The following is a 27072-nucleotide window of genomic DNA, read 5'->3' on the forward strand; positions in this document are numbered from 1 at the left end:
ATGGTTTCTGTGTAAAGGATTATAGAGGTGTGATTAAACCTTTATACAGCTTTGTCCCCCAGGATTAAGGATGGCAAACCAGATATATATATATAGAAAGAGATATGATTTATTATGATCATGATTAGATAAGAAGATCTTAATCAAAATTTTTACTACCCAGTATAGGATCTATGACAACTATTATAATATAGTGCACTAGGAAGCAATATTGAAACAATTGTATTAAGGCAAACCCAATTATTAAATAGAGATTGGTGTCACTCATCCAGACCAACGACTGTGGTCAAATCGCTTTGGCTCAGCCTCCAGGAATCTCCACCCACACCCCACCCCCCCCAAGAAGGGACACGTCACAAGACCCTGCCCTTAAAATTTGGGGCTTTTCTCGTATAAAGTGCTGGACTGTCAGTCAGCTGTGTCCAGCTGTGCCAGCCCAGCAGCCTTGGAGAAGTTCTCAGGGGTGTCACCTGTTTGTTCCTTTGCCCGGGGATTTTCCCAGCTCTGCCACATCTTCCCCTCCCTCTCAGGATGTTTCCCTTTGGAATTGAGGAGTCAGGCTGGTTTCAGCATTATTCAACCCAAAAGCAGCGTGACCCCCCTTCTTCATTTCCCTCGGGGGGCTTTGCAAACAGGGCCTTGTTGGAGTTGTTTTACCCCATTCCAGGCAGAGCATCCTGCTACAGGACCCCCATGGGACCCCCTACGCCCTTTCTCACCCTTTTCCTCGCTGTCCCACCCATTTCCCACCCTCCCTGCAATCCCCTGCTCCCCCCACAGCTCTGTTTGGGGGTGGCCCCTTCCCCCACCCTGCTCAGTTCAAGGTCTCAGCCCCTTCTCACTCAGTTTGACCATGCAAAGCTCGTCCCTTTTCCCCCCTCTCCCACCCCTTTCCCGTCAGACCCCCAAACTCCAGCTGCCCCAGTTGCTCCCACTAAATCTGGGAGTCCTACCTCCCCCTTTCTCTCAGTTTTGTGGGTCCCACCCCCCTCCTTCTCCATTTGGGGACCCCAGCTGTTCCATCCGCTTCGATGCAGAGGGGAACCAGGTTCTAAAACACTCCCATAAGCCAGGTTAAGGCACAAACGAGGCCAGATGCTGGATCCCAAAACGATATTTCAACTTTGTTTTGGAACACAAAAGAGCAGAGAGAAAGAAGGGAGATAGGACAGTGGGACAAGCTAAGGGGAACTGTTAAAAGCACAGGACAGGAGTTAGCAGCAGCACGAAGAGCCGGTGCCTTGCAAGCTGGTAGATCTCTGCTGGGCTCCTGCCCTGGTCGCCTTGTAGCCTCTGAGGAACGAACCCAACCCTAGGGGAAGGGGGTGGCAGCAGCTCCCGCAGCAGTCCTGCAACAGCTCCCCACAGTCCCCGGGCACGGCCTTAAATCCCCTCGCCGTGGGAGCCCTGGATGCCCCCTGGCCCGTTCACCGGGATCCAAGCAAAGGTCTCCTGGCACCGAGATGGGCCCCGAGTGTCCCTTGGCTGGTTCCCCGGTCTCCAAGCGAGATCCGCCTGGCACACCTTCTCGCAGTTTTTGATTGTCACAAGTTTTTCTCTTTTTTGCTCCTCTGCCTGCCTCTGCTGGCTTGCTGGGAGCCTCCTGGAGCTTTTGCAAGGAGCTCGGCTCCTGCAGCAGCCCGGCTGTGGCACCAAGGCTTTTGAACTCTGCTAAGGGAAAAGGTGAAGTCGCTGTTGGGCCAATGTTCCATTGCTGTTGCTAAGGGAAAATGTTAAGCTGCGGTGCATGGGGAGGATGTTGAGTTGCCCTGGAACCGGCCCAGTTTAATTAAAGCGCAGGTTGAAGGGTCGGTGCCGTTGCTAAGAGAGCAGCCCTGTTGCCGGGGAGCAGCCAATGGGGAGCTGCCCAGAGGCAGCCAATGGGGAAGCTGCGTGGTGGCGCGAAGGGCCAGCCAATGGGAGAGTGCGATGGAGCCAAGTGTAGCCAATAGACAGCCAATGGGACAGCGAGCGGACGGGCAGCCAATGAGGAGCTGTGGCCGGGAAGGTGCTGAGGGACTGCGCATGCTCGGGGCCAGGCCCCAAGGGGTGCTTTTCCCAATTGTCCCCTGTTCAACTCCCTTCAGCCTCCAACACTGATAATTCCTGGCATCCCCCTGGCACTGCAGAGATCCAGATGGGTTCTGCACTTGACCGCCCTGGGGGAGGGGGTGAGCGGGGCATAACCAAGCTCAGGTGTGCACACCTGACATTTCTGGGGGTACCTAGAAGAGAAGCTTTGGGCAAGGTGACTGTGCTTAAACCTGTCGGGCCATCCAGGGACAGCCAAGATGCTCTCTCACTTCCTCTCCTCAGTCAGACAACAGGAGAAAAGCAGGTGAAGAAATCCTTGGTCAACATAAAGGGAGATTAACTGGAGAGAGGAAAGCATAAAGCAAAGGCCACATGCAGAAACAAAGAAAACCCCTGGGAGGCAAGAATTCAGTCCATGGAGAGGTTTCTTTGGAAGACAAATGTATTAATAAAGGACATCCTCGTCTGCCCCCTGCCCATCTTCCTTTCTGCCTTCCTTTCTCTCAGTTTAGTGCTGATCATGCCATCCCATGGAATGGAATATCCCTTGGGTCAGTCCAGCCCAGCTGTCCCAGCCATGTCCCCTGTGAAACACTTGCCCAGCAGAGCCCATTGGGTGGGGGGGGTTGCAGAGAGGCTTCCTGTGGGGCCAGCACTGCCCAGGGACAGCCAAAGCCTTGGGCTGGTACCAACAGCGCTGCAGCCACGAGCACCAACCCAGCAGGACAGAGGCTGCTCTGGGCAAAGGGAACTGCAGCCCAGCCACAGCCAGGGCAGGGCTGCTCAGGGGGCTCTGCCAGCCTCTGGTATTCTGTGACTCAATGAAGCTTTTCCTTGGAGAGCTCTTTGAAGGCCCAAGTGAGAGAGAGGCAGAAGTGCAGCTGTCAAATGCACCAGGATAAACACAGCAGTTCCACTGAGGAACATTTCTGCCCTCAAGCTGGGCAAGGGCCTGTGAGGTCCCTTCTCTCTGCAGGAGCTGATGGCTCAGCCCGTGACTCAGGGCTGGGCCAGGGGCTCTCCAGCTGCCCCTGCCCTGGCCTGTGACAGCCCAGCACAAGGCCCCTGGCTGGCACAGGCCCTGGGAGATCCCCTGTGCCTGAGGGCCTGGGCTCCCTCCAGCAACGGGGCTTCTCTTTGGGCTGCCCCGTCCCTCGTGCTGAGCGCAGGATGGGACAGCAGCAGGCACAGCTGGGCCCTGTCTGTGCCCGCAGCTGAAAGGAGCAGCCTGGGCACAGCACGGGGAGGCTGCTGCTGGCAGGGCACAGCAAAGGGCCCGGCCAGGCTGGGCACTGGCACCCCCTTGTCCTTCCCTCAGCGTCACCCCCCAAGGCAGTGCCCCCGGCAGAGCCCTGAGCGAGGTGGGAGGGACAGGATCTGCCTTCCCCGGGCTGGGGGTCAGGGCTGGGCCTTTCTGCTGCCTCCAACCAAGCCAGGCTGTGCTCAACATCTCAGCTGCCTGCACAGAGCCTTTGCCTCCCTGCACTCACGGCCCCCAAGGATCTGCTGGAGAGTCCCTGGGGAGGCTTTGGCAGGAATGGCCCTTGGGGGGCTCCTGAAGGCTTCAAGGGGCTGCAGGGTTTTCAAAGGCCTTTGGGTTTTGCTTTGGAATCTCGCAGAAGTTTGTGCAATCCTGACCTCCAGTTCTCTGCTCTAATGAGTCTCTGAAGAGGCTTGGTCAGGAAGGGCCCTCAGTGGGGCTCGTTAATGCTTGAAGGGACTAAAGGTTTATTCAGGTCCTTTGCCTTTCCTTTTGACTCTGAGTCTAGGAGAGGTTTGATCAATCATGGTCTCCAATTCTCTGCTTTAATTAGTCCCTTGAGAGGCTTTGTCAGTAGGTCCTCCAGGGTTTTTAAGGAGCTTTGGGATTTCCTTTGCAAACTGAGCCTTTGAGAGCTTTGTGCAATCATGGCCTCCAATCCTCTCCTCCAAGCAGTCCATGAGGAGCCTGTATTGGGAATGGCCCTCAGTGGGACCCATTGATGCTTTGAGATACTTTGGGTTCTCCTTCTGACTTTCCCTTATGGACAGGTTGGTGCAATCTCCCCTCAGTACCTGAGGTTCAAGGACTCAGCACCAAAAGCCCCACGGGGCTCATTCAGACAAAGCAAGTCCTAACAAACCACGGCCCTTCCTGTGATTTTCCTCTAGTCTAGACAGTACATTAGGAATGTTGTCCCATGGAATCAGGGGACCATTGTGACACTGCAGGGCCCCAGGGAACTCTTTTGCCCGCGACGAGGGTCAGCACAAGAGACACCGACACCGACTCTGGAGAACAAGTGTGTAATTTTACTGCAGTGCAAAGCAGCAAAGAATGACAAAAGGCTGAGCTCAGTAATGCACCTCATCGTTCCTACCAAGAGTGCCTGGAGTGAGTAGAAAAGATCCCTGCCCAGTTGCCCTCATCTGTTCCCCTCAGCCAGGCCCGCACGGCAGCGGGGGAGCCCCGGTCACAGCCAAGGGTTGGAGAACCCCTCCTGGGGAAGGGAAATCCTACCCAGGGCGTCCACTCGTAGGGGAGGGCTCCATCTCTGCTGGGAGGGGCTCCAGCTTTTCTGGCCTTGGATAAACGAGCTCACAGAGCTACCAGTGTGCAAAACCATCTGGGTCCCTTCTCCTCCTGGGTTCCACCCACAGCCTGGCCAGGGCTTAAGGGGAAAACCCAGGCAGTCAACCTGCCCCATCTGCTGCCAAACAAGGCCACACATCCACTGCCAGGGCCTTGACCACTCTCTAAAATCAGGAAGATAAAGATCACATTTTGCTCACAATCAGACATAAGATTTGATTAATGAACACATACAAATATCATTCACTAATGAGCTGAGACTCACAGATCTCACTAATAAGCACATTTATTTTGTTCGTGGGTGTGATCGATAAAATGAGGCTATAATTTAGGTTGCAAGGTAAAACAAAGGTTTATTAATGCCAACAAGCAAAAGCGGCCAGCCGGGCGACCGGGGAGACCCTTGCTCCACCACAGTCCGCAAAATGGGGAACCGAAACAGCAACAATTATACCCTTTGTTGACACCACCCCCCAAAGTCATGTTCATAGTCCATTGGTGGGAGGTTCGCGGGATGCTCCCTGCTTGGTTCCTCTTTCGCGGGCAGATCTGTGGTTGGCTCCTCCACTCGCGGGCATCTGCCGTTGCTGAGGGGCTTCCTCCAATGATTTTAAAGTCATTAGTCCCTATGAGGCCGTGGTCCTGGAATTTTCCATCGGGAGATGTCATCTAATCATAGGACTCCTCGTGGCTTGCCCCTCCATATTAGTCCATATCAATATGCCTGTAATCAAACAGCTCCAAAATACTGAGTCACTCTGCGTTGTGTTCTACAGCATACAAACTTGTGGTTAGATATTTCATAATCAGTCAACTCATGACTCTTAACAATGTGGTTAGTAAAATACAGCAACTTTATTAACCCCTTTGAGCAGCAAATTTCCTGGGTTCACTTATAACAATCCCCCCTCCTGATTTCCTCATAAATTTACTGATCAAATCCAATCATTGCTTCTCTAGTTGCCTCCAAAAGAGAGGCTTGATCTTCATCAGAAGATCTTCTACTCGTATCCTCATATTGTTGTTTTATTGTTAATAATTGTACTGTCTCAATCCTATTCTTGGCAAATGCTATAACTTTGTTGAGGATACATGGCCCAAAAATTAGAGAAGCAAACAACATTACCAGGGGGCCTGCCAGAGTTGAGATCAAGGTTGTTAGCCAAGGAAACTGGTTATGCCAAGTATCCAGCCAACTTTGTGTGGCTTCTTTTTCTCTTTTTCTTTGCAAAATTCCTTCACGTAATTTGGACATGGACTCTTTGATAACACCCGAATGATTGGCATAAAAGCAACATTCTTCACCCAATGCCACACATAATCCTCCCTGTTGCAGAAACAGCAAATCTAGTCCCCTTCTATTTTGCAAGACCACTTCCAATAGTGAATTTAGGGAGGTCTCTAAGTATGATATGGATTTTTCTATTCGGTCCAAATCCTCATCGACTGCTGTCCTTAGGGCAGTCAACCCATGACTTTGTTGTACCAGAGAGGCAACTCCAGCTCCCGTAGCTCCCAACCCCAAAATCATTGCAATTGTTACACTTACTGGTTCCCGTTTTTGTATTCGATGCTTGCTCACTTCCCAAAATTCATAAACAGATTCTTCAGAACGATATAACATGCGAGGTAATACAGTTATTTGAATACAAAATTCATTATTCTTTCTGAATGCAGAAACGGACACACATGGAACTAGGCCTGTTTTGGAGCAAATCCACCATCCACCCTGATGTGGAATGACCCCTTTATTCCTTCCCCCTTCCAATTTATTCACCCTGGTACCACATAGGTCTTCACTACCTGGGGAAACATTTCCAATACATGTTCCTTGTCCACTAATTTGAGACATAGTGAGACCTATTTCTTTTTCTCCCCATCTGCACTGACTTGGGTTATCTTCAGTGCTGAAATTGAAAGTGAGATTTAACCCTACTCCCTCATAAAAGGGAGGTGTCACATTATAACATAACCAACAAGATTCAGTCATATCCGGATCTGTGTAATTAATAGCTTTATATGAGGCCTCTACCATGTTTAGCATTGATCCCACTCCCCCGTGTGATACCTCGTCCTTTTTGACTGATTCGGTGGGAAAGATTTGGGTGGCCTTTGACTCCTGTGACGTTGGTCTGGTGAGGACTTTACTCTCCTTCTCCCTTTCTCTTTCCTGATTGTTATCTCTGGATTCTTTTATCTCCAGATTGGGTCCTAGAAACTGAGAATATGTCGTTAATGGCTGTTTCCTTATGGTCACATATTCACCTGGATCTGCGGACAGTCGGTCTAACCTTACTCCCCACGTTCGGCCAGTTAACCATCCCTGGTCCTCATGGTTAAGAACTTGAACCTGCAAATATTCACAATTAGAAGGTTCATTAGGGAGTACAAGTCCTCCCAAGGCAGGTGGAGTACAGTGTGGGGGTCCCCACTGCACTCGTAAGTACTTGTCTGGTCTCTCAGGTCTCCAGGCAGTAGCTATTGTTTCACAACCCCAATATCCACAGTGATAGTGCCCTGGATAATTACAGAAAGACTTCCCTGGATTAGGAGTTGGGCACCAATATGTGGCTCCTTTGTTAACTGTCACAGAAGGTTTCTTTCCTCCTTGTCCACATTCCTGGGGTATATTGGCCATCAGCAAATCACACACTGTCACATTGAATCTAGGACTTATAGCGGTTATGACCTTCCTCACAACCTTAGAATCCTTTGACCTAATTATAGTCCATTCAAATGGTTGGTGGGCACATCCCAGAGGACTCATTATACTTATTAAGCCAACAATTAGTAACCAATTTTGCCCCATTTTGTTTGAGTCCCTCCTCACCGTTTTCAGTGACTCTTGTTCTTTATTCCCCACACACATATCTCTCTGCCTTCCTTCGTCTATTCCTGTGCAGGGAACAACGAGGTTTTTGAGTTCTTCTCGGCAGCAGAGATATTCTTCAAGGGATAATTTAGCTCACTGAATGTTCGGACTGAGACTCGTCTACTTCAAGATTTTGGACTTGGTCAATCAACCCCAATAGATCAATATGTCTCCTTCTATTAGGTTTCTCCAATTTCCAAGAAAATCTAGTTCGGCATAACTCTATTAATGCCTTATACCAATTGTTTTCGTAGATTTCCCAAGTCTCTGGGACTAACCACTCCCAACCACAAAAGGTTTTTATTATTTCTGCTTTGGCTAATTGCTCCCTTACTGATTCATCAGACCTTGTCCTGCACTTCATACAATAAGATTGTCCCCTTATCGACACACAGCGCCACCTCTTACCACATTTCTTACATTCACACAGTACCCAGCTGTAGTGTGTGGACTCTGGATGTTTTATACAGGGTATTCCATGCGGGCCACGTCCTTCAGGTATGTCCGTTTCCACTTCACAGCAAAAGGGTAAAACTGTTTGAGTTCCTATGACCTTATACAGTCCTGAGCCTCCAGTCTGTTCAGGTATCCTTTCTAAGTTCTAGAAGGCAAAATGCACTCTCCTTAGAGTCTGTCCTTGGGGTATCTGCAAGAAAGAATACAGGCTGGGCCTTACTGCTTCTTCATCAAAGTCCATCTGCGGGCCGTACTCTTTCAAATTTCATCTGTAAATCCCCTGGATTCGAGGTCACTTTCCACTCTGGTCCTGTTACTGGTCCCTTCACTCGTGATGCATGGGTCCACCCCCGCTCAGCTGTCCTTATTGCGGTATCTGTAGTAAGAAGAACAACAAAGGGCCCCTCCCATTGTGGAGTTAGAGATGTTTCCTTCCAAGTTTTAATTAGCACTTGATCACCCGGTTGAATCTTATGGATAGCTAAATCCAAAGGTGGTCTTTGAGTCACCAGTCCCTTCTTTCTTAACTCCTGTCCCCTCCTCATTAACTCAATGACATACTCTCTTAGATGTGTGTCTTCAACCTCAGGATGGTCTACTGGGGTCCCAAACTCATAAGGCATACCATACAACATTTCAAAAGGTGAAATACCAGTGTGTGCCCGAGGTTGAGTTCTGATGTACAGTAGTGTCAAAGGGAGACACTTTACCCAATTCATCTTTGTTTCCAACATTAATTTGGTCAAATGTTTCTTAATTTCTCCATTCATCCTTTCTACTCTCCCTGAACTCTGAGGGTGCCAAGGGGTATGATATTCCCACTTGGTACCTAGCAATTCTGTTATTCCTTGAATTACCTTTGAAGTGAAGTGAGTTCCCCTGTCTGAATCTATTACAGTGACTGCCACGACCCGCGGGGAAAAAGGGAATGGGGTCGAGCACTGCAAAGAAGGGTTCTTCACACAGTGGAGGTCGAGGTGCAATGCCAAAGTTTATTGAGGGAACAACAACTTATATAGGGTAGGTTTGAGGGTGGAGTTTGGGCTAGGGAGGAGCAAGAGACTGACAACTTGGGGATAAAGGTGATTGGATAACTGGGTAAAGAGGGGAGGAGTTTGGGTATAACTAGGGAAATGGGCCAATGACAGCTACCTCTGCACTGCACCAAACACTGACCAATGGCAGGCAGAGGAGCGGGAAAACAGGGAAAAAGCGGGAAAACCGTGAGGAGAAGACAATATGGAGGACAATTTAAAAAACAACAACTGGGGGTATAGAGAAACATACAACAATATAACAATAAACTGGGGAGAACTGGGGTGAAACTGTCATATTCATGGGGTGTCACATCCAGTATAAATGAGTCAAGTCCAACATATAAGTGTCCATTTATGGGTTGTAAATCCTCCTCCAGGCTTCGTATCTTTGCCATTCGTCTTCATCCCTTCCAACAAGTGACTACACCATACTTTGGTACAATCTCTTCTAATAAGATTTTAGATACCACTTTAGCTGTACATCTAACAGTGGGAAAGGCTTCCACAAAGTGTGTCAGATGATCCACTAACACCAATAAATACTGATACCTCCCCACCTTTGGCAACTCAGTGAAGTCAACTTGAATTTTCTCAAATGGTCTTTTTGCTAATTCTCTCCCTCCTTTGACTTTATCTCTCAAATATCCTCTATTCACCTTCTTACAAGTCAGGCATCCCTCCAGGACCTTTTTAGCTATATCATACACTCCAACGCATACATATCTGTTCCCAAAATGGTCTACCAAGGTTTGGGTACTCCAATGCGTCTGCTCGTGCAGCCTTCCCATAATCCTACGGGCAAGGCCCTTGGGAATTACTTCTCTTCCATCTGACAACAACCACTTTCCCTGTTCTTCCCTTGCACCGACTTGCAACAATTTCTCCTTCTCTTGATTGCTAAAAGACTTAGGAACTTGTTCACTGCCTGGCTCTTGTTCACTCACCACTAACAGAGCTGCTTTCTTTGCCTCAGCATCAGCTAGATTATTTCCTCTGGCTGTCATTTTCAATGCCCTCTGATGACCTTTTACATACACTACTGCAATCTGGTTTGGACCTCTCAAAGCTCGCAACACCTCTCGAATCAGACTCTCATGAACCAGCCCTTTTCCTCTCGCATTTGTCAACCCTCTTTCTTCCCATATCTTCCCAAACGTGTGTACTACCCCAAAAGCATATTTTGAGTCCGTGAATACGGTCCCTATTTTCCCTTCCAACAATTGAAGAGATCTTAACAAGGCATAGAGTTCACATACTTGAGCCGACCAGGTGCCACACAAAGATCCAGATTCCCTGACTTGCAAGGTAGCCCCATCCACTATAGCATAACCTGACCTTCTTTTTCCATCTACCACTCTAGACGAACCATCAATATACAGTTTTTCCCCTACATCTAGTTCTTCTTCCTCCAGATCCTCTCTAATTTTTGTCTGTAGACTTATAACCTGGGTGCAATCATGTACTATACTTCCTTGAGGTTCACCGTATAAAAACTGAGCTGGATTTTGTAAATGTGTTACTTCCAATTCCAGCTTAGAGGTATTTAGCAAAATACTTTCATATTTCAACAACCTGCTATCAGTCAACCACTTTTCTGCCCTCTGTTTTAATACTCCTCTAATATCATGAGGAGTATACACCTTTAAATCTCCACCAAAAGTAACCTTCACAGCTTCTTCCACTAAAAGTGCAGTGGTCACTATAGCCTGCAGACAGGAAGGCCAACCTCTGCTTACTGGGTCTAGGATTTTCGAATAATACCCTACTGGTTTCTTATGTTTAGCCCACTTCTGAGTCAATACCCCATAAGCTGTTCCATTCTCCACATTCACAAATAAATAAAAAGGTTTTCTGATGTCTGGAAGACAGAGCACGGGAGGTGCCACGACCCGCGGGGAAAGGAAAGGGATCGGGCACTGCAAGAACGGTCCGGGACACAGCAGAGGTCCCGTGAAGCAATGCCAAACTTTACTGGGGAAACAGTAACTTATACAGGGTAGGTTCAAGGGTGGAGTTTGGGCTAGGGAGGAGCATAGGACTGGCAACTCAGGGATGAAGGTGATTGGGCAACTGGCTAAGGAGGGGAGGAGTTTGGGTGTAACCGGGGAAACGGGCCAATGGTAGCTGCCTCTGCACTGCACCAAGGATCAGCCAATGGCAGGCAGAGGAGCGGGAAAACAGGGTTAAGGCGGGAAAAACTGTGAGGGGAAGAAGGAGACAATATGGAGGGTAGAATTTTAAAAACAACAACTGGGGTACACACAACCATATAACAGTATAACAACAAACTGGCGAAAACTGGGGATGACAAGAAAACTGTCCAGTCCGGTACAATGTCAAGTCCAGTAAATAAAGGTTCATTTCGGTGAGGTTGTGTCTTATCCGGTGTAAGGTGTCTCATTCAGGGCTGTAGATCTTGCGCCAAGCTTGAAACTCTTCCCATTCGGCTCTGTGTTCCCCAACAGGAGGGTTCATCAAGTCTTCCTTTAATACCTCTAACTTACTCTCATCTTCATCAGTCCACTTTACCAACCTTTCCTTAGCCAATTTTTCATATACAAATTTTACTTTATTACTATAGTTCTCTATCCATTGCCTACAATATCCCAAAAGTCCCAACATCTGTCTGATTTGCCTTTTGCTTTTAGGTGCAGGCATGGATAATATTCCCTTTACTCTTTCAGGATCTAACCCCTTACATCCTTTACTTAGCCAATGTCCCAAGTACTTTACTTTCTCCTCTGTAAACTGTAACTTAGACACTTTAAGGCCTTTGCCACTCAGAAAATTCAGAAGCCTAATACTTTCTTCCCTTACAGTCTCCTCATCTTTCCCTGCTATCAGCAGGTCATCAACATATTGTACCAATACTGTTCCTTCCCTAGGTTTGAAGGACTCTAACAGGTTTTCCAAAGCCTGCCCAAACAGATTTGGTGACTCTGTAAACCCTTGGGGTAGGACTGTCCACCTTAACTGCTGCTTCCTGTGGGTGTCGGGGTCTTCCCATTCAAAGGCAAAATAGTTCCTACTTTCCTCTTTAAGAGGACAAGTCCAGAAAGCGTCTTTCAGATCTATGACACTGTACCATTGATGTTCTGAGGACACTTGGCTCAACAGAGTGTAGGGGTTAGCAACCACCGGGAATCTTGTCACTGTTCTTTTATTCACTTCTCTTAAACCTTGCACCAACCTATAAGTTCCGTCTGGCTTTTTAACCGGTAAAATGGGTGTATTATGAGGGGACATACAAGGTTCTAATAACCCTTTTGCCAACAATCTTTCTATAATAGGCTTAAGGCCCACTCTCCCTTCATTTGGGATCGGGTATTGTTTTACCCTGATAGGTCTATCTGGATCTTTTATAGATATTTCAAATGGCTCAACATCTAGCCTCCCCACAGTCTCAGGAGTAAACCACACTTCTGGGTTTGTTTTCGTTTCATCTTCTGCCGTAAGGGCATAAATTTTTACCTTCAGCTGTTGTTCTGAGACTTCTAAATTAATCCCCAATTCAACCATTAAATCTCTCCCCAACAGATTATACTCTGCTTCTGGAACTAACAAAAATGTTCCCAAGGCAAATTTATTGGAAGCCTCTATTTCAACGTTCTTAATTATAGGTACTTTAAAAGGCTCCCCTTTAGCTCCAATCACTGGAACTTTGTCAGATGAGATTACACATCCTTGAGGTAGTTGTTGTACATTTGATCTCTCTGCTCCCGAGTCCACAAGGAACTCAATAACTTGTTGCTGAGGAACCACCTTTAATTTTATCAAGGGCTCTGTATTCTTTGGAGTCCCCAGCAGATAGAGCCCCTGACCCCCCTAGTCTTCTAAGAAAATCTGCTCGTCCCTCTGCTTCTTTTTGCAACTTTTCTGAATATGTCCCTTTTGACCACAATAATGACACTCAATTTCTCTGAAATTCACCTTCCTACTCCGTCTTGGCTGTGCCTGATCATGAGCCTAAAGGATTCTTTTCTCTCTTGTTCCCTGTTACTGTTTTGTTCTCCTTTGATAGCTGCTACCAAAACCCGTGTCTGTCTCCTCTGCATATCTTCCTTTTTCTTTTGCTTCTCCTCCTCTCTTACCTCATCTCTCCGAACATACACCTCCTGCGCTTCTCTTAACAACAAATCCAAGCCTTTTGTTTGCCAATCTCTATTCTTCTCTAACTTTTTTCTGATATCCTCCCACGATCCCTGGACAAATCTAAGTTTGAGTACCGCCTGTCCCATGGCATCATCCTCAGGATCCATTCCTGAATACAGTTGAAAACTCTTTCTCAATCTCTCCAACCAATCTGTGGGTGACTCGTCCTTCTTTTGATATTCCTTAAATGCTCTATCTATGTTCTGCCCTCTAGGGACAGATTCCCTTATTCCTTGCACTATCATGCCTCTTAGGTCGTCCATTTTGGCCCTGTCATCCGGTCTCTGATTATCCCAATTAGGTTTCCCAAAAGGCCACTTTGTCTCAGCAGTCGGTCCCTGCTGGTGCCTCCTATCCCAATTTTTCATACCAGCCACTCTAATCATCCCCCTTTCTTCTACCGTAAACAAGATGCCCAGTATAGCTTGCATCTCGTCCCAGGTATAGGTATTTGGTCCCAAGAACTGATCGAATCTTTCAGAAACCCCTATGGGGTCCTCTAGTAAATTCCCCATTTCCTCCAGAGCTAAGGGGTACCGACACAAATCCTATCCCTCCTTGTCTTCCCGTCAAAGCGGTCTCACGAAGGGGGTATAACTGTGACTGTAGAGGGGGGTGTTCAGTTTTTCCATGAGCCGATGTCATGTCATGATTTAAGAACGACTCACTGGCCCTTTCGGCTGATAGAGGTGTAGAGGTAGATACTAAAATGGTAGGCTCTCTCCCTTGCTTAGACAAAATGGCGGACTCCCGCCCTGGCGCAGACAAAATGGCGGATTCCCGCCTTTGTGCAGGTAAAATGGCGGATTCCTGCCCTTGCTCAGACAAAATGGCGGATTCCCGCCCTTGCTCGGACAAAATGGCGGTTACCGCCCCGTTAGACACAAAATGGAGCGTCCCCGCCTTTGCGCAGGTAAAATGGTGGATTCCCGCCCTTCTGACGGTAGAATAAAAATTTCCCGCCCCTGTGTGAGTGAAATGGCGGACTCCCGCCCTTGCTCAGGTAAAATGGCGGGCTCTGTCACCGTTGGAGCACTGGGTATCACTTTACGAGCTCCACTATATGGGGGAACATAAGGTGGAGGTGAACTTCGAAATTCAGGATCTCTACTAGAGTCTACTTGCTTCCCTTTTTCTCTTAGAGGAAATAACCGGGTAGGTGTACTAGCTCCCAACCAAATAACGGCACATTGACTTTCTTCTAGACAATAGGGTCTCTTATCGCTAACATAATAATTTAAGATCTCACAAATCCAGCCTTCTAAGGTACCATAAATTGGCCAATGCACACCATCTCCGATTTGTCTACCTCCCCACACTTCAACACAATAATAAATCAGCTTATCCCTCGACTTCCCAAGAGTATGTGGGTTACTATTCCAACTTCTCAACAATATTCCTAATGGGCTGTTTGCTGGAATGCCCTGCGACCTAGCCTCAAAGCCGCTTTCTTCACATCCTCTCTCCTCCAGAGGATCTACTTTCGTCTTGCTCACAACTCCACTTCCCTTTTTGGTAGATAAATCCCTAACACGGTTCCTTTCACTCTGGGAGCCGCAGCTGCCTAGTACAGACTGTCTTTTCTCCCGAGGGCACTTCTTCGCCATATAGACTTTACTCCCTAGTCCTTTTCCCCTCCGGGAACCACCAGACCTCAGGAGCTGTTCCTCATCAGAGGACCTGCCTGGCTGCTCTACCGTACAGCCACCCATGGGTGGGGAAACCTTGCTTACCCCCGAATCCATCTTCTGGGGTGCCTTCTCTCACACACACACTCACTCAAAACACAGACGCTTCCCCCTGGTCGTGGTCTGCTCCCTCGCGGGCTACAGGAACCGCACTACTGAGGGGTCCACAATCGCTTCGTTCTCAGAGAACGTCTCACGCAGGCACACCCCAGGACCCCCTCCCAACCGCCAAGGGGGTTCGCAGTACTCACCTCTCCTCGGATGAGTCTTCGCTCTTTGTGGCAGCGTCACTCTGGACACTGGAGCGGACCCTCCCCAACCGGACAAACCACAACCACAACCACAGCCGCCTCGCCTTTGATCGGCTGTCGCCCTCAATCAGAGCTCACCACAAATCCTAGCTACCCTTGAGCTAGACGTTGTCCGGACCTGCATGCAGAGATTATGGAGACCCGCAGAAACCCACTTCCTTTTGCTTGTTTGCCTTAATAAACTGGTCGGTATGGAGAAGCTGAATAATAGAATCTCCTAGGGCTGTCCAAAATGGGACGGGGGCGCCCTCCCCAGAGAGTGTTTCTATCACTCAGGGGGTCTCCATCCGAGTCACGGCACCAATTGTGATCGATAAAATGAGGCTATAATTTCGGTTGCAAGGTAAAACAAAAAGGTTTATTAATGCCAACAAGCAAAAGCGGCCAGCCGGGCGACCGGGGAGACCCTTGCTCCACCACAGTCCGCAAAATGGGGAACCGAAACAGCAACAATTATACCCTTTGTTGACACCACCCCCCAAAGTCATGTTCATAGTCCATTGGTGGGAGGTTCGCGGGCTGCTCCCTGCTTGGTTCCTCTTTCGCGGGCAGATCTGTGGTTGGCTCCTCCACTCGCAGGCATCTGCCATTGGTGAGGGGTTTCATCCAATGATTTTAAAGTCATTAGTCCCTATGAGGCCGTGGTCCTGGAATTTTCCATCGGGAGATGTCATCTAATCATAGGACTCCTCGTGGCTTGCCCCTCCATATTAGTCCATATCAATATGCCTGTAATCAAACAGCTCCAAAATACTGAGTCACTCGGCGTTGTGTTCTACAGCATACAAACTTGTGGTTAGATATTTCATAATCAGTCAACTCATGACTCTTAACAATGTGGTTAGTAAAATACAGTAACTTTATTAACCCCTTTGAGCAGCAAATTTCCTGGGTTCACTTATAACAATGGGCAGATACACGGGGAGTCTTTCCACACTACATCTTTGACCAACAAACATACACAGTTTTAGCTAAGGAGCAAATACATGGATAAACAGACTGCTAGGTTGGAAGGTTCATCTAGAGCTCAGCTTTGGCTCAGGGCCTGTTGTTCAGCCTCAGCACTTCAGTGACAGCCACACAGGGCTTTACATTACACACACAGTTTCCAGATTCATTACATATTCTCCCTTACTTAAGACATAGATGTTACTTTGCTTTACACAGTCACCCCCCCTATTGCAAATCCTTAGTTGGTCCTTTGGGGTCTCCTTCAGGGCTCTCTGGTGGGTTTTTTGGTATCTGGTGCCCCCCAAAGTTGAGGTGTCCACTTCTTGACCTCGGTTCTGAGCAGACACAGTGTCATTACCTTTCACCACAAAGACTGGAACGTTTGGGTTTGATCTTCTCTGGGCCCACAGAGCTCAGCTTCCATCCTGTTTGCTTAGTTACATCCCTGATCCAATTCTCCAGGACCTCTCCAAGATTCTGTTTTCCCTTCCTTGGCCATAGAGAAATGTTGGGAGCAGTCTTCTATATCCCACATCAAATCCCCCCTTTTTTCAGACTAAGCTCCTGAAGGGATAGAGTGTCTTAGGAGCTTTATTTCATTTTACAGCTCAAGGCATTAGAACAGCTACAGCACTGAATCCTGATGCAAGCTGAAATACAAATGCCCTTCCAGCTTCAGGGCAACCCTTCACAGGTGTTATTTCCACACCCCAATCCCACCCTGTTCCTTTGGGGACCAGCCAAGGATCAGTCATTTCCCCAGCAGGAAGGGTTTGAGGACATTGGGGGTGATTTCCCACAAACGGGCCACTCTCATTAACACAATCCACTTTTCCTGTTCCTTCAGTGGGGGTCACAGCTTTGGACACAGGCAGGATTGTCACAGGTGGTGGGGGGTACTTGCACACTGACTGCTGGGTCTACTTTTTGGGGAACACAAGTGCTCACCCAGTGACCAGGAATCATTTCTGCCAGAATAGGGAAGGCAGAAATGGGGAATGGCTTCCTTGTCTTTTCAGGTAAAGGAGTGCACACCCAGCAATCCCTTGGAGGCAACACTTGGGTCACGTTTGAGACTAAAAGGAGATGTAAATTTTGCTCCCAAGTCAAGACCCAATTAACTATTGGCAGGAGAGCCAAAGCAGACTTAAGCATTTGGTTTCTTCTCAGACAACCTCTCAATTACCCAAGGGGCTCTGGCCTTTGGAGTTCTGCAATAATGCATCCCTGACTTGACTTGTACCACTTCTACAATCAAGTGGGCACCTCTGTCTGATGACATTCCCAAAGGTACCTCGAATCCAGGGATTCTTGGATTCAACAGGATTCCACTCACTTCCCCAGCCCGGTTGGTGTGACAAGGAACAGCCTCTGGCCACCCAGAGAAGGTATCCCCCAAGACCAGGAGATCTTTACACCCCCCTTGTCTGGGCAATTCAGTCACATCCATCTGCCAACATTCACCTGCAGCATTTCTGCATTTTCCATCACCTCTTCCCACTCCACTGGCAGGGTTTGGATTATTTCTCTTCCACACACCACACTGCTGACTCACTGCTTGTACAACTGGGGTCAGTTTTGGACCAAGAACCCACTTGTGCAAATGTTACAGTGCAGAAACAAATAGAAACACAAAACAAGGATCAGTGGAGAAAACAAAGCCAGAGACCAAATTGGGGAACACCAAATAACCCACCCAAAGAGCTGGAAGATCCACACGTCTTAGAGGGACAGGATTCCCCAAAAGAATGCCTTATTGTCCAGTGGGATCTTCCCCCATCCCAGACCAGTCCGGGGATCTGTGCTCTTCTCTAGGAAAGTCCTGGGGCCGGCGTGAAGATCCAGAGACCCCTCGGATCCACGGGAGATCAGGCAGAGGGGCCCATCGGGGGCCAGAAATGGTGCCCAAAAGCAGCAGAAAGCAACTCCTTAACCCCAGCTGGGAGGTGTTAAGAAGCAGGCATTCTTTAGGGCAGCGTGCTGGACACCTGCAGGAGAGTTCTAATCCAGCCTGCTCAGGGACACAGGCAGGGCTTGGGATTACACACACTGATTCCAGAGGCATTGGGTATTCCCCCTTACTGAACACATGTCCATTACTGTGCTTTACACAGTCACACCCCTATTGCAAGTCCCTATTTGGTCATTTGGGCTCTTCTCTGGGGGTCTCTGGTGGGTTTTTTGGCATCTGGTGCCCCCAAAGCTCAGGTGTCTGCTTCTTGACCTCGGTTCTCAGCATCACTGGTTTTCCCCACAGAGACTGTCACGTTTGGTTTGATCTTCTCTGGGTCCCCAGAGCTCAGCTCACATCCTGTTTGCTTGAGTTCCAGCCCTGATCCAATTCTCCAGGACTTCTCTAACATTCTATTGTTCCTTATTTGGCCAGAGCAGAATCTTGGGAGCAATGTTCTACTTCTCCCAAACCAAGGCTCCCCCTGCCCCATCCACTGCCAAACAAGGCCAGACATCGACTGCCATGGCCTCGACCACTCTCCAGATACAGAAAGATAAAGATCAGATTTTGCTCACAATCAGACATATTTGGTTAAGGAACAGATACAAACAGGATTCACTAATGAGCCCAGACTAACAGATCTCCCTAATAAGCACACCTGTTTGGTTCAGGAGCAGATACACAGGTGGAGTCCCATCACACCACATTTGTACCAACAAATAGACCCAGTTTGAGCTCATGAGCAGATACATGGAGACACAGCCCATTAGGTTGGAAGGTTCATCTAGAGCTCAGCTTTGGCTCAGGGGCTGTTGTTCAGCCTCAGCACTTCAGGGACAGCCACACAGGGCTTTACATTACACACACAGGTTCCAGATTCATTACAGAGTCTTGCTTACTTAATACAGACACTTGTAGGCAACACTTGGATCACCTTTGGCACTAAAAAGACATGTAAATTTTCCTCCCACGTCAACAGTGTTTGAACTGTTGTCAGAAGAGCAAAACAAGAGTGAAGCATTTTGTTTCTGCAGTCAAGTGGGAACCTCTGTCTGATGACATTCCCTAAGGCATCCCAAATACAGGGAGGATTGCACTGAACAGGATTGCAGTCTCCTTCCCAACCTGCTTAGTGCAACAAGGAACAGCCTCTGGCCACCCAGAGAAGGTATCCCCCAAGACCAGGAGATCTTTACACCCCCCTTGTCTGGGCAATTCAGTCACATCCATCTGCCAACATTCACCTGCAGCATTTCTGCATTTTCCATCACCTCTTCCCACTCCACTGGCAGGGTTTGGATTATTTCTCTTGCACACACCACACTGCTGACTCACTGCTTGTACAACTGGGGTCAGTTTTGGACCAAGAACCCACTTGTGCAAATGTTTCAATAATTTGCTTCACTCCAAGGAATACCCTCATGTTCCCCATCCACCAGGTCACAGGAGATTGGCTCAGGGACTATTATTTGCCCACTTGGGGTAACTGCCCAGCCTCCTGGAGCAAATTTTGCTCCTGAGGTTTCAAGGAGTTGACAAGCCTTAGCACTAGACTCATTTTCTTCTCCTGGGAGAAGGATCTCTGTCAGCATCTCTGACCTGGGGGTGGGGAGTTCCTGTGCATCCAGGGAATTGTTTTCCATGCCGGACAAAGCTGCCCCCACTGGGAAACAATTCCCAACCAGGACTTTCCCAGGGGCTGTCTCCTAAGCCAGCTCTGCCCGAATACACTTCTCCTCTAGTCTGGAAGCAATCCCGCTCTGGGCTTCCTTTGCTGGGGCTGGGGCAGTTGACAGGTTGCTTCTTTCCTTCCTGGCCCAGCCTCCCTTGTCCTTGGAGAATTTCAAAGCCCACGGAGGCTCCTGGGCTCTGGACTACTTGCACTTTGTGTTTGGGATACCCCCTATCCACTCAGCCCAAGGAAATTCCACAGGGCCACACTCTGACCCCAACGTTGCTGCTCAGCATCAGTGGCTATCAAAAGATCATCCACACACTGCAATAAGGCTCCAAGAGGGTGGGTTTGGACTTCCCCATTCCCTTTGCCAATTCAGTTCCAAATATTGGGGGGCTATTTTTAAACCCCTGCAAGAGGACCACCAAAGTCAGATGGGTTTTCCTCCCCGTCTTTGCATTTTCCCATTGGAAAGCAAAAAGCTCTTGACTTTCCCAACTCAAAGGGAGACAGAAAAAGGCAGCTTTCAAACCTAATCCTGTGAAACATGTTAAACTCTCAGTTAGGGGAGTTAGCAAAGTGTAAGGATTCCCTACAACTGCTTGTATATCTTCTACTCTATTCTTTATAGCTCTGAGGTCTTGGACTAACTGGCATAGCCTTCCATTTGCCTGCTTGACTGGCAAAACTGGAGCATTCCATTTGGATTCACGTTCTTTTCACAAGCAAAATTTCACCAATTGTTCTACAAAGGGTGAGAATCCCTTACAACTGTCTATTTGCAAAGGACATTGCTTTGGCCCCACCAACCCCACTCCAGGTTTCACTGGAATTCTCGCGGGTTCTGCTCTCTTGGATCATGGAGGCACCTCTCCAGCCCATCCTGTTGGAACCACTGCATCCCCAAGTGATGGTGGCAGATGGATTACTTCTGCTTTTGGAGACTCTCAGGCAAAACCAGAATCTTCCACAGAATTAGGCTCTGCAATAATAACCTATATTGGACCATTTTTAAATTGGATTGTGGCATTTCATTTTGCCAAGAGATCTCTCCCAAGCAGAGGCTTTGGGGAATTGGGGAAATACAAAAACTGGGGAGCCAACCACTGTTTTCCCAATTTAAAAGCCACAGCATTAAAAATGGCCCAGTTTCCCAATTCCCTGGCACACCAGACAATTGTTCTAGAATTGTCCCTTGAGTTTCATTTTCCCAGATTTAACACAGAGGAACAAGTTCCCACAGCCACAAACAATTGTGCTTAGCTTGGCTGGAACCAGATGTTCTGATGGGGAAGAATCCTCTGGTGCCCCCTCAGTCGTCTTCAGTGATGCCACGAGAGGGTTGGGAGGGTTCTGAAGTTTCAGTTGCGGACAATCCCATTTCCAGTGTCCATCTTTCTTACAGGATGCACAGGGACTGAGCCCAAGTCTCTGGGGGGGATGTTTGAAGCAGGCTGCCCACGCTCTCGTCCTCTTCCTCTCCCCACGGGCACCATTTCCTCAGGGATTTCTTCCAGAACTGCAACTCCAACCTCCAACAATGTCCCCAAATTAGACTGATCTTGTCCCTCAGCTTGATTTTCCTTCCCGGGCTCACACCAAGGGCTCTGAGGGCGCTGCATTCACACCACAATCTTTCTGCCATTTCACAGGTTCTGCAAAGTGAAAAACACATCACCAGACATAACCTCCTTCCACTTCTGTTCCCCTTCTAAAACAGCATCAACTGGAACAATGGAATCTAATTCAGTGTTCCAGAACAGCCACCCACTGATTCCAACACTCCATTAAATTCTCCCTGGGAGCTGTTCCTCCGGGGGGGCCACCAATCTTCATCCAATATTGCAAAAGGCAACCAAGGGGGGACTTCTTCACAATTCCCCCTTCACATTGCCCACTTCCCAGCTCTAAACAGCAGACCCAAAATGTTACAATACAGAAACAAATACAAGTACAGAACAATAGTGATCGATCAAACAAAGCCAGAGACCAAATTCCAGAGTACCAAAGAACCCACCCAAAGCGCTGGAAGATCCACAGGTCTCAGGTGAGCAGGATTCCCAAAATACCAAAGAACCCCCAGTGCGCTGAAAGATCCACACGTTTGACATGGGCAGGATTCCCAAAAACAATGCCTTGTTATCCAGTGGGATCTCACCTGTGTCCCAGACTGGGCTGGGGATCTGTGCTCTTCTGCAGCAAAGTCCTGGGGCTGGCGTGAAGATCCAGAGATCCCTCGGATCCGCGGGAGATCAGGCAGAGGGTCCTGTCTGGGGGCCAGAAATGATACTGAAAAGCAGCAGAAACAAACTTCTTCACCCCAATTTGGAGATGGTAAAAAGAGCATTCTTCTTTATTCAGCATGCTGGGTGTTCAGAGGAGAGCTCCTCTAATCCACTGTGCCAAAGGACAGACAGGGCTTTTTATTACACACACTGTTTACATGTGCAGTCAATAGTCTGGCTTACTTAATACATATTCAGTACTTTGCTTTACATAGCCACACCCCGATTGGAAGTCCTTTTCTGGGCCTTCCGGGCCTTCTCTGTCATCCTGACCTCAGTTCTTGAGCAGCACAGCACCACTGTGTTTCACCACCAAAAATAAAGTTTGTTCTTTATTTTATCTGGGTACCCAGAGCTTAGTTTACATCCTGCTTGTTTGGGACATCCCTTATCTAATTCTCTAGGACTTCTCCAGGATTACATTGTTCCTCATTTGGGCACTCCAGGGGACTGTGAGTAGAGTTTCTATTTCTTCTCTCAGGGGTTTGATGGAGACCATGAGGAGCTGGGAACTCATTGCAGGGACAGGAGGGAGCAGTTGGGAAGTACTAGGCAGGTGGGGGAGAGAACTGTTCAGAGAACAGCTGAGATACAGCTCGAGCAAGCTGGAAACTAAACTGTCATTTGGGGTCATCCCAGATGGATTGGATTTCAGAAATTACTCAACACAGGTGCCACCTCGTCCAGCCAAGCCCAGGAGATCAACCTGCTCAGCAGCTGCAAGAGCGGGATGTTCATGTGCCTGCTGCCATCTCCCCAAAGCCATTATCCCACTCCTGCTGACAAGATGGGCAAGATGAGCATCTACCTCACAAGATCTGCTGCCGCAAGAAGAGCGTGTCCCAAAGGATGTCCTCAGCCTTCTCAGAGGGGACGTCAGATCCTCTCCAGGGATGGTCCCAGCCCTTCCCAATCCGCAGTGGGCACCAGCTCCAACTCTTCCCTTGAAAACAAACAACAAATTCATGAACAGAGATTACAAACCAAAAGTGGAAACAAGAAAAAAAGGTAAAATGTTAACCTTCTGTCAGGGTTCTGAGGAAGGCCCAAGCCCTCCAGGCCAAAGAAAAACCCCACCTCCTCCAGCTCAGGAAAACCCAGGCCTTCTCCCTGCCCTGCTGCACTGGCCCAAAGAAAGGCTCCTAAGCCAAGGCAGCCCAAGCCTTTCCTGGCCTGCAGCCCAAAGCAGCTGGTGTTCTGCAGCCCCGCCTTTGCTCCCCCCACGGGGTTTGTTTTTGGCAGGCTGGCTGCCCCTGCCCCAGCCCCGCCCAGCAAAGGGGCAGTGGCAGAGGCTGGGGGCAGAGCCGGGCTCCCATTTCACACCCAGCCCAGAGCACCCGCCCGCCCTCCTGCCAAGAAGCAGCTTGGCAGCCGGCTGAAGAATTCATCGGGTTCCCCAGCAGCAAAGGGGGACCCTTCGGTGCCCAGCCAGGCTGAGCAATGCCCGCGGCCGGGAGCACCCCCGGGTGTGGACTCATCTGCAAACGGCCTGTGGAGCACGGCTTGGAGGAAGGGGCCTGGTAAGGTTTGGAGACTTGGCAGGGAGCCAGCTTCAAACCATATCACAGGGCCACAATCCACCACAGGGCCACAATCAAAGTCCATCATCTTCAGCTCGCCGGCGTCCAGGTCAACAACTAAGAGCTTGTCATCCCTGACGTCGTCCTCGATGTCTCCAGCAGCAGCCCCACCCGGCACAGCTTCTCCAGAGGCCCCTTCTCCTTCCCTGGGGGCCAGACCAGGCTGTCAGCGTTCTGCCGAGGGCCCAGCTGTCTGTGAAGCGGGACCAGCAAAACCAGGTTGGATGGTGGCCACCAGCACTTGGGAGACCGGCTCTGCAGCCCAGCTCCAGCACAAAGAGGGGCGTGTTCCCGTGGGATGACCCCCCCTCAGTGCTACAGGCTGACAAAAAAGTCTGGTTTTCTTGGCTTCTTCTTGCCAAGGGATGTGTGGAGGTGTTACTTGCCAGGCCCCTGGATCAAAGTGAGCACGTGGATCTCTCCTGTCTTCTAGGGCAGGGGAATGCCCTGCACCCAAGGATGGCACAAAAGGTCTTCCAATGCTGGCCTGTCCGAGGGGCGGATGGACAAACACCACCTGATAAGGTCCTGGCAGCCTGGGGGGAAAATGGCCAGGCAGTTGGAGAAGGATCCTGTCCCCTCTGTCCCACTGTCCACGTGCCCAGGCTGTGCTGGCTGTGCTCAGAGCTGTGCCCAAACTTCTCCATCGATTCTCCCTTTGGAGGAGAGCAGGATGGCAGGACACAGGCCACCTCCTCCAGCCACTCATGGGACACAAACAGCTTCAAGAGCGGCGTCCTCGTGAGCCCGCTGCCCTCTCCCAACACCGTTATTCTCCCCGTGCCACAAAGATTGGTATCCACCTGGAGAGACCCGTGCTGGGAACGGGAGCTGGTCCCAGATGGTGTCGGTGCCTTTGCAGAAAGGGTGCTTCCCGCAGACCATCTGGTAGAGCAGGATGCCCAGGGACCAGATGGTCGCCTCCTCGCCGTGGTAGCGTTTGAGGTAGATCCACTCTGGCGGGCTGTAGGACAGTGTTCCTACGGAATACAGACGCAGCTCATCAGGTGGATGCTGCCTGCTCCCAGAGCCTCACCCCAGCATCCCTGGCAATGTGGGGCCTGCCCCAGTGGCACACGCTGTGACCCACTGCCTTCTCACCGGCCCCTGACTCTTGGTTACAAACTCTGGGTTGGAGAAGAAGCCACTGGTGTCCAAGAGGGCAGCGGAAGCCCTGGCAAGGCCCAACCATTACATGCAAAGGAAAAACCCACCCAGAGGTGGGGAAAAGCCATGCCTTCCCCCGCCCCAACAATTCATCATAAGCCAAGGCAAAGAAGGCGAGCGGAGCAGCCCAAGCCCTTCCTCGCCTGCACACCAAGCCAGCTGGTGCACAGTTCTGACCCCCTTCTCTGCTACCCTTGCAGGGGTTTTGGTCAGGCTGGCTCCCCCCTGCCCCAGACCCAGCCCGGGACGGGGTGGCTGGCACAGGCTGTCGGCAAGGCCGGGGCCTGTCTCACAGTCACCCCCCAGCCCCATCCCAAAGCAACTTGGCTGAAGAACTAATCCTGTTCCCCCTCAGCCAAAGGGGCAATCTCCGGTGCCACACCCGGGCATGGCCACGCGATGCCCGGCACCAGGAGCATCCCCCGGCTGTGGGCTCACCTGCAAACTGGGTGTAGGCCGTGTCCTGGAGGAAGGTGCCACATCCAAAGTCAAGGAGCTTGGCCTCGCCGGTGGCCAGGTGGAGGAGGATGTTGTGGGGCTTGATGTCCCGGTGCAGGACGCCGCAGCTGGTGCAGTGCCGCACGGCCTGCAGCACCTGGCGGAACAGCCCCCACGCCATCTCCTCCGGCAGGAACCCCCACGCCGTCAGTAAGCCAGAGAGGTCCTGAGACGGCTCCGGACGCTCCATCACCAACAGGAAACCGTTGGGGAGCTTGAACCACTCCAGCAGCTGGATGACACCAGGGAAGCCATTGCACACCTTGTCCAGCAGCACGATCTCCAGGGGGGCCCGGGTGCCGTCGGGCTGCGGGGGGACCACGGGGTCGTCAGTGGGGCTGATGCCGTGCCTGTCTGCCTGCTACCCCTCGGCCAGCCCTGGATGCTCCCCGTCCCCCACCGAGCCCACGCCCGCTCTCCCTCCAGGTGTCCCGGCGGCTTCCACCCTCCCGGGCCTCGGCTCGTCCCCGCCCGGCCCCGCTTTCTCCCGCTGGCCCCGCTCGCTCACCAGCTCGCCCCAGCGCCGGATGCCATCCCGGGACACGGCTTTGATAGCCACCTGCAAGCCAAGGGGAAGGGCGGGTTGAGCTCGCCGCCCGTCCCGCTCTCCTCCTCCTCCTCCTCCTCCTCCTGCTCCTCCTCCTCCTGCACTCACCGGGGCTCCGTCCGCCAGGCGGGTCCCCGCGTAGACGCGGCCGAAGCCGCCGCTGCCCAGCAGCGAATGCAGCCGGTAGCGCTCGTGCAGCGGCTCCTTGGCCTTCCGTGCGGGCGAGACGTGGCCGTCAGCGTTCGGGCCGGGGCCCGGCACGGCCCCCGAGCGCCCCTCGAGCGGCCCGGGCCGGGCTTCCCCAGCCGCAGCGGGCAGCGGCGGCTCGCTGCCGGCGGCCGGGCTGGCGAGCGGCGGAGCTCTGGCCGGGGAAGCCGCCGAGGAGGCGGCAGCGCCCGCGGCACCCGCGGCCCCCGCCGGCCCCGGCAGGCGCCGGGCTCGAGCCAGGCGGAGCCAAGGGGCGGCGAGGCCGAGCCCGTCCCACAGCCAGCCCCACAGGAGCGCCCAGCAGCGCCACAGCCGGCGCGCCGGGAGCCGGGCGAGGGCGAGACCGCGCCGGGCCGCCCAGGGCCGGGGACGGGGCGGCCCCGCCCGGCAGAGGGGAACGGCCGGGGCCATGGCCCGGGCCGGCAAGGGGAGGGGGGACCGGGAACGGGACAGGGACAGGGACAGCGGGAATGGGACACCGGGAATGGGACAGGGACACCGGGAATGGGACAGGGACACCGGGAATGGGACACCGGGACAGGGACACCGGGAATGGGACAGGGACACCGGCAATGGGACAGGGACAGTGGCACAGGGACACCGGCAATGGGACAGGGACAGCGGCACAGGGACACCGGGAATGGGACAGGGACACCGGCAATGGGACAGGGACACCGGGAATGGGACAGGGACACCGGCACAGGGACACGGGGAATGGGACAGGGACAGCGGCACAGGGACACCGGGACAGGGACACCGGGAATGGGACAGGGACACCGGGAATGGGACAGGGACACCGGCACAGGGACACTGGCACAGGGACACCGGGAATGGGACAGGGACACCGGGAATGGGACAGGGACACCGGCACAGGGACAGTGGGACACCGGCACAGGGAGAGGAGGAGGAGGAGCTCGAGCAAGGAGAGCACGAACAAGAGTCAGAGCGAGAGCGCGTCGCTACAGTCGCTGCTGCTGCCGCTGCTGCTGCCGAAGCGCAGGGGCCGTTGGTCCCTCGGTCCGTTTGTCCGTTCCCCGTTGGCCCCCGCCAGCCCCGGGGGCAGCCCCGGCCGCTCCGCTCCCAACC

General features: G+C 51.1%; 2 protein-coding genes across 6 annotated transcripts in view; both read right to left on the reverse strand.

Moving 5' to 3' along the window:
• Window positions 1–23465, reverse strand: part of LOC127462514 (serine/threonine-protein kinase pim-1-like) — a 71072-nt gene extending 47607 nt beyond the window's left edge. The window contains exons 1-3 of one of the 5 annotated variants that reach the window (XR_007900462.1): window positions 22796–23465; window positions 21861–21972; window positions 20698–21357 (exon numbers count right to left, since the gene is read on the reverse strand). The gene's annotated coding sequence lies outside the window, so the exon portion shown is untranslated. Of the gene's footprint in view, window positions 1–15978; window positions 21358–21860; window positions 21973–22795 lie in introns of those variants that run through there. The other 4 variants (XR_007900465.1, XR_007900463.1, XR_007900466.1 and 1 more) reach the window with 4 other exon arrangements.
• A 117-nt stretch (window positions 23466–23582) lies between these two features.
• Window positions 23583–26457, reverse strand: LOC127462533 (serine/threonine-protein kinase pim-1-like; the record flags this gene model as incomplete). Its single annotated transcript, XM_051771184.1, has 6 exons — window positions 23583–23760; window positions 23950–24103; window positions 24371–24547; window positions 25173–25539; window positions 25741–25791; window positions 25888–26457. Coding segments are annotated over 5 exons (1272 nt in total), but the record flags the coding sequence as incomplete, so codon positions are not given.
• Window positions 26458–27072: the final 615 nt, after the last annotated feature.

Source organism: Manacus candei, unplaced genomic scaffold (assembly GCF_025592945.1).
Source record: "Manacus candei isolate 608988 ecotype Guabito, Panama unplaced genomic scaffold, ASM2559294v1 h1tg000129l, whole genome shotgun sequence".
Lineage (NCBI taxonomy): Eukaryota > Metazoa > Chordata > Aves > Passeriformes > Pipridae > Manacus > Manacus candei.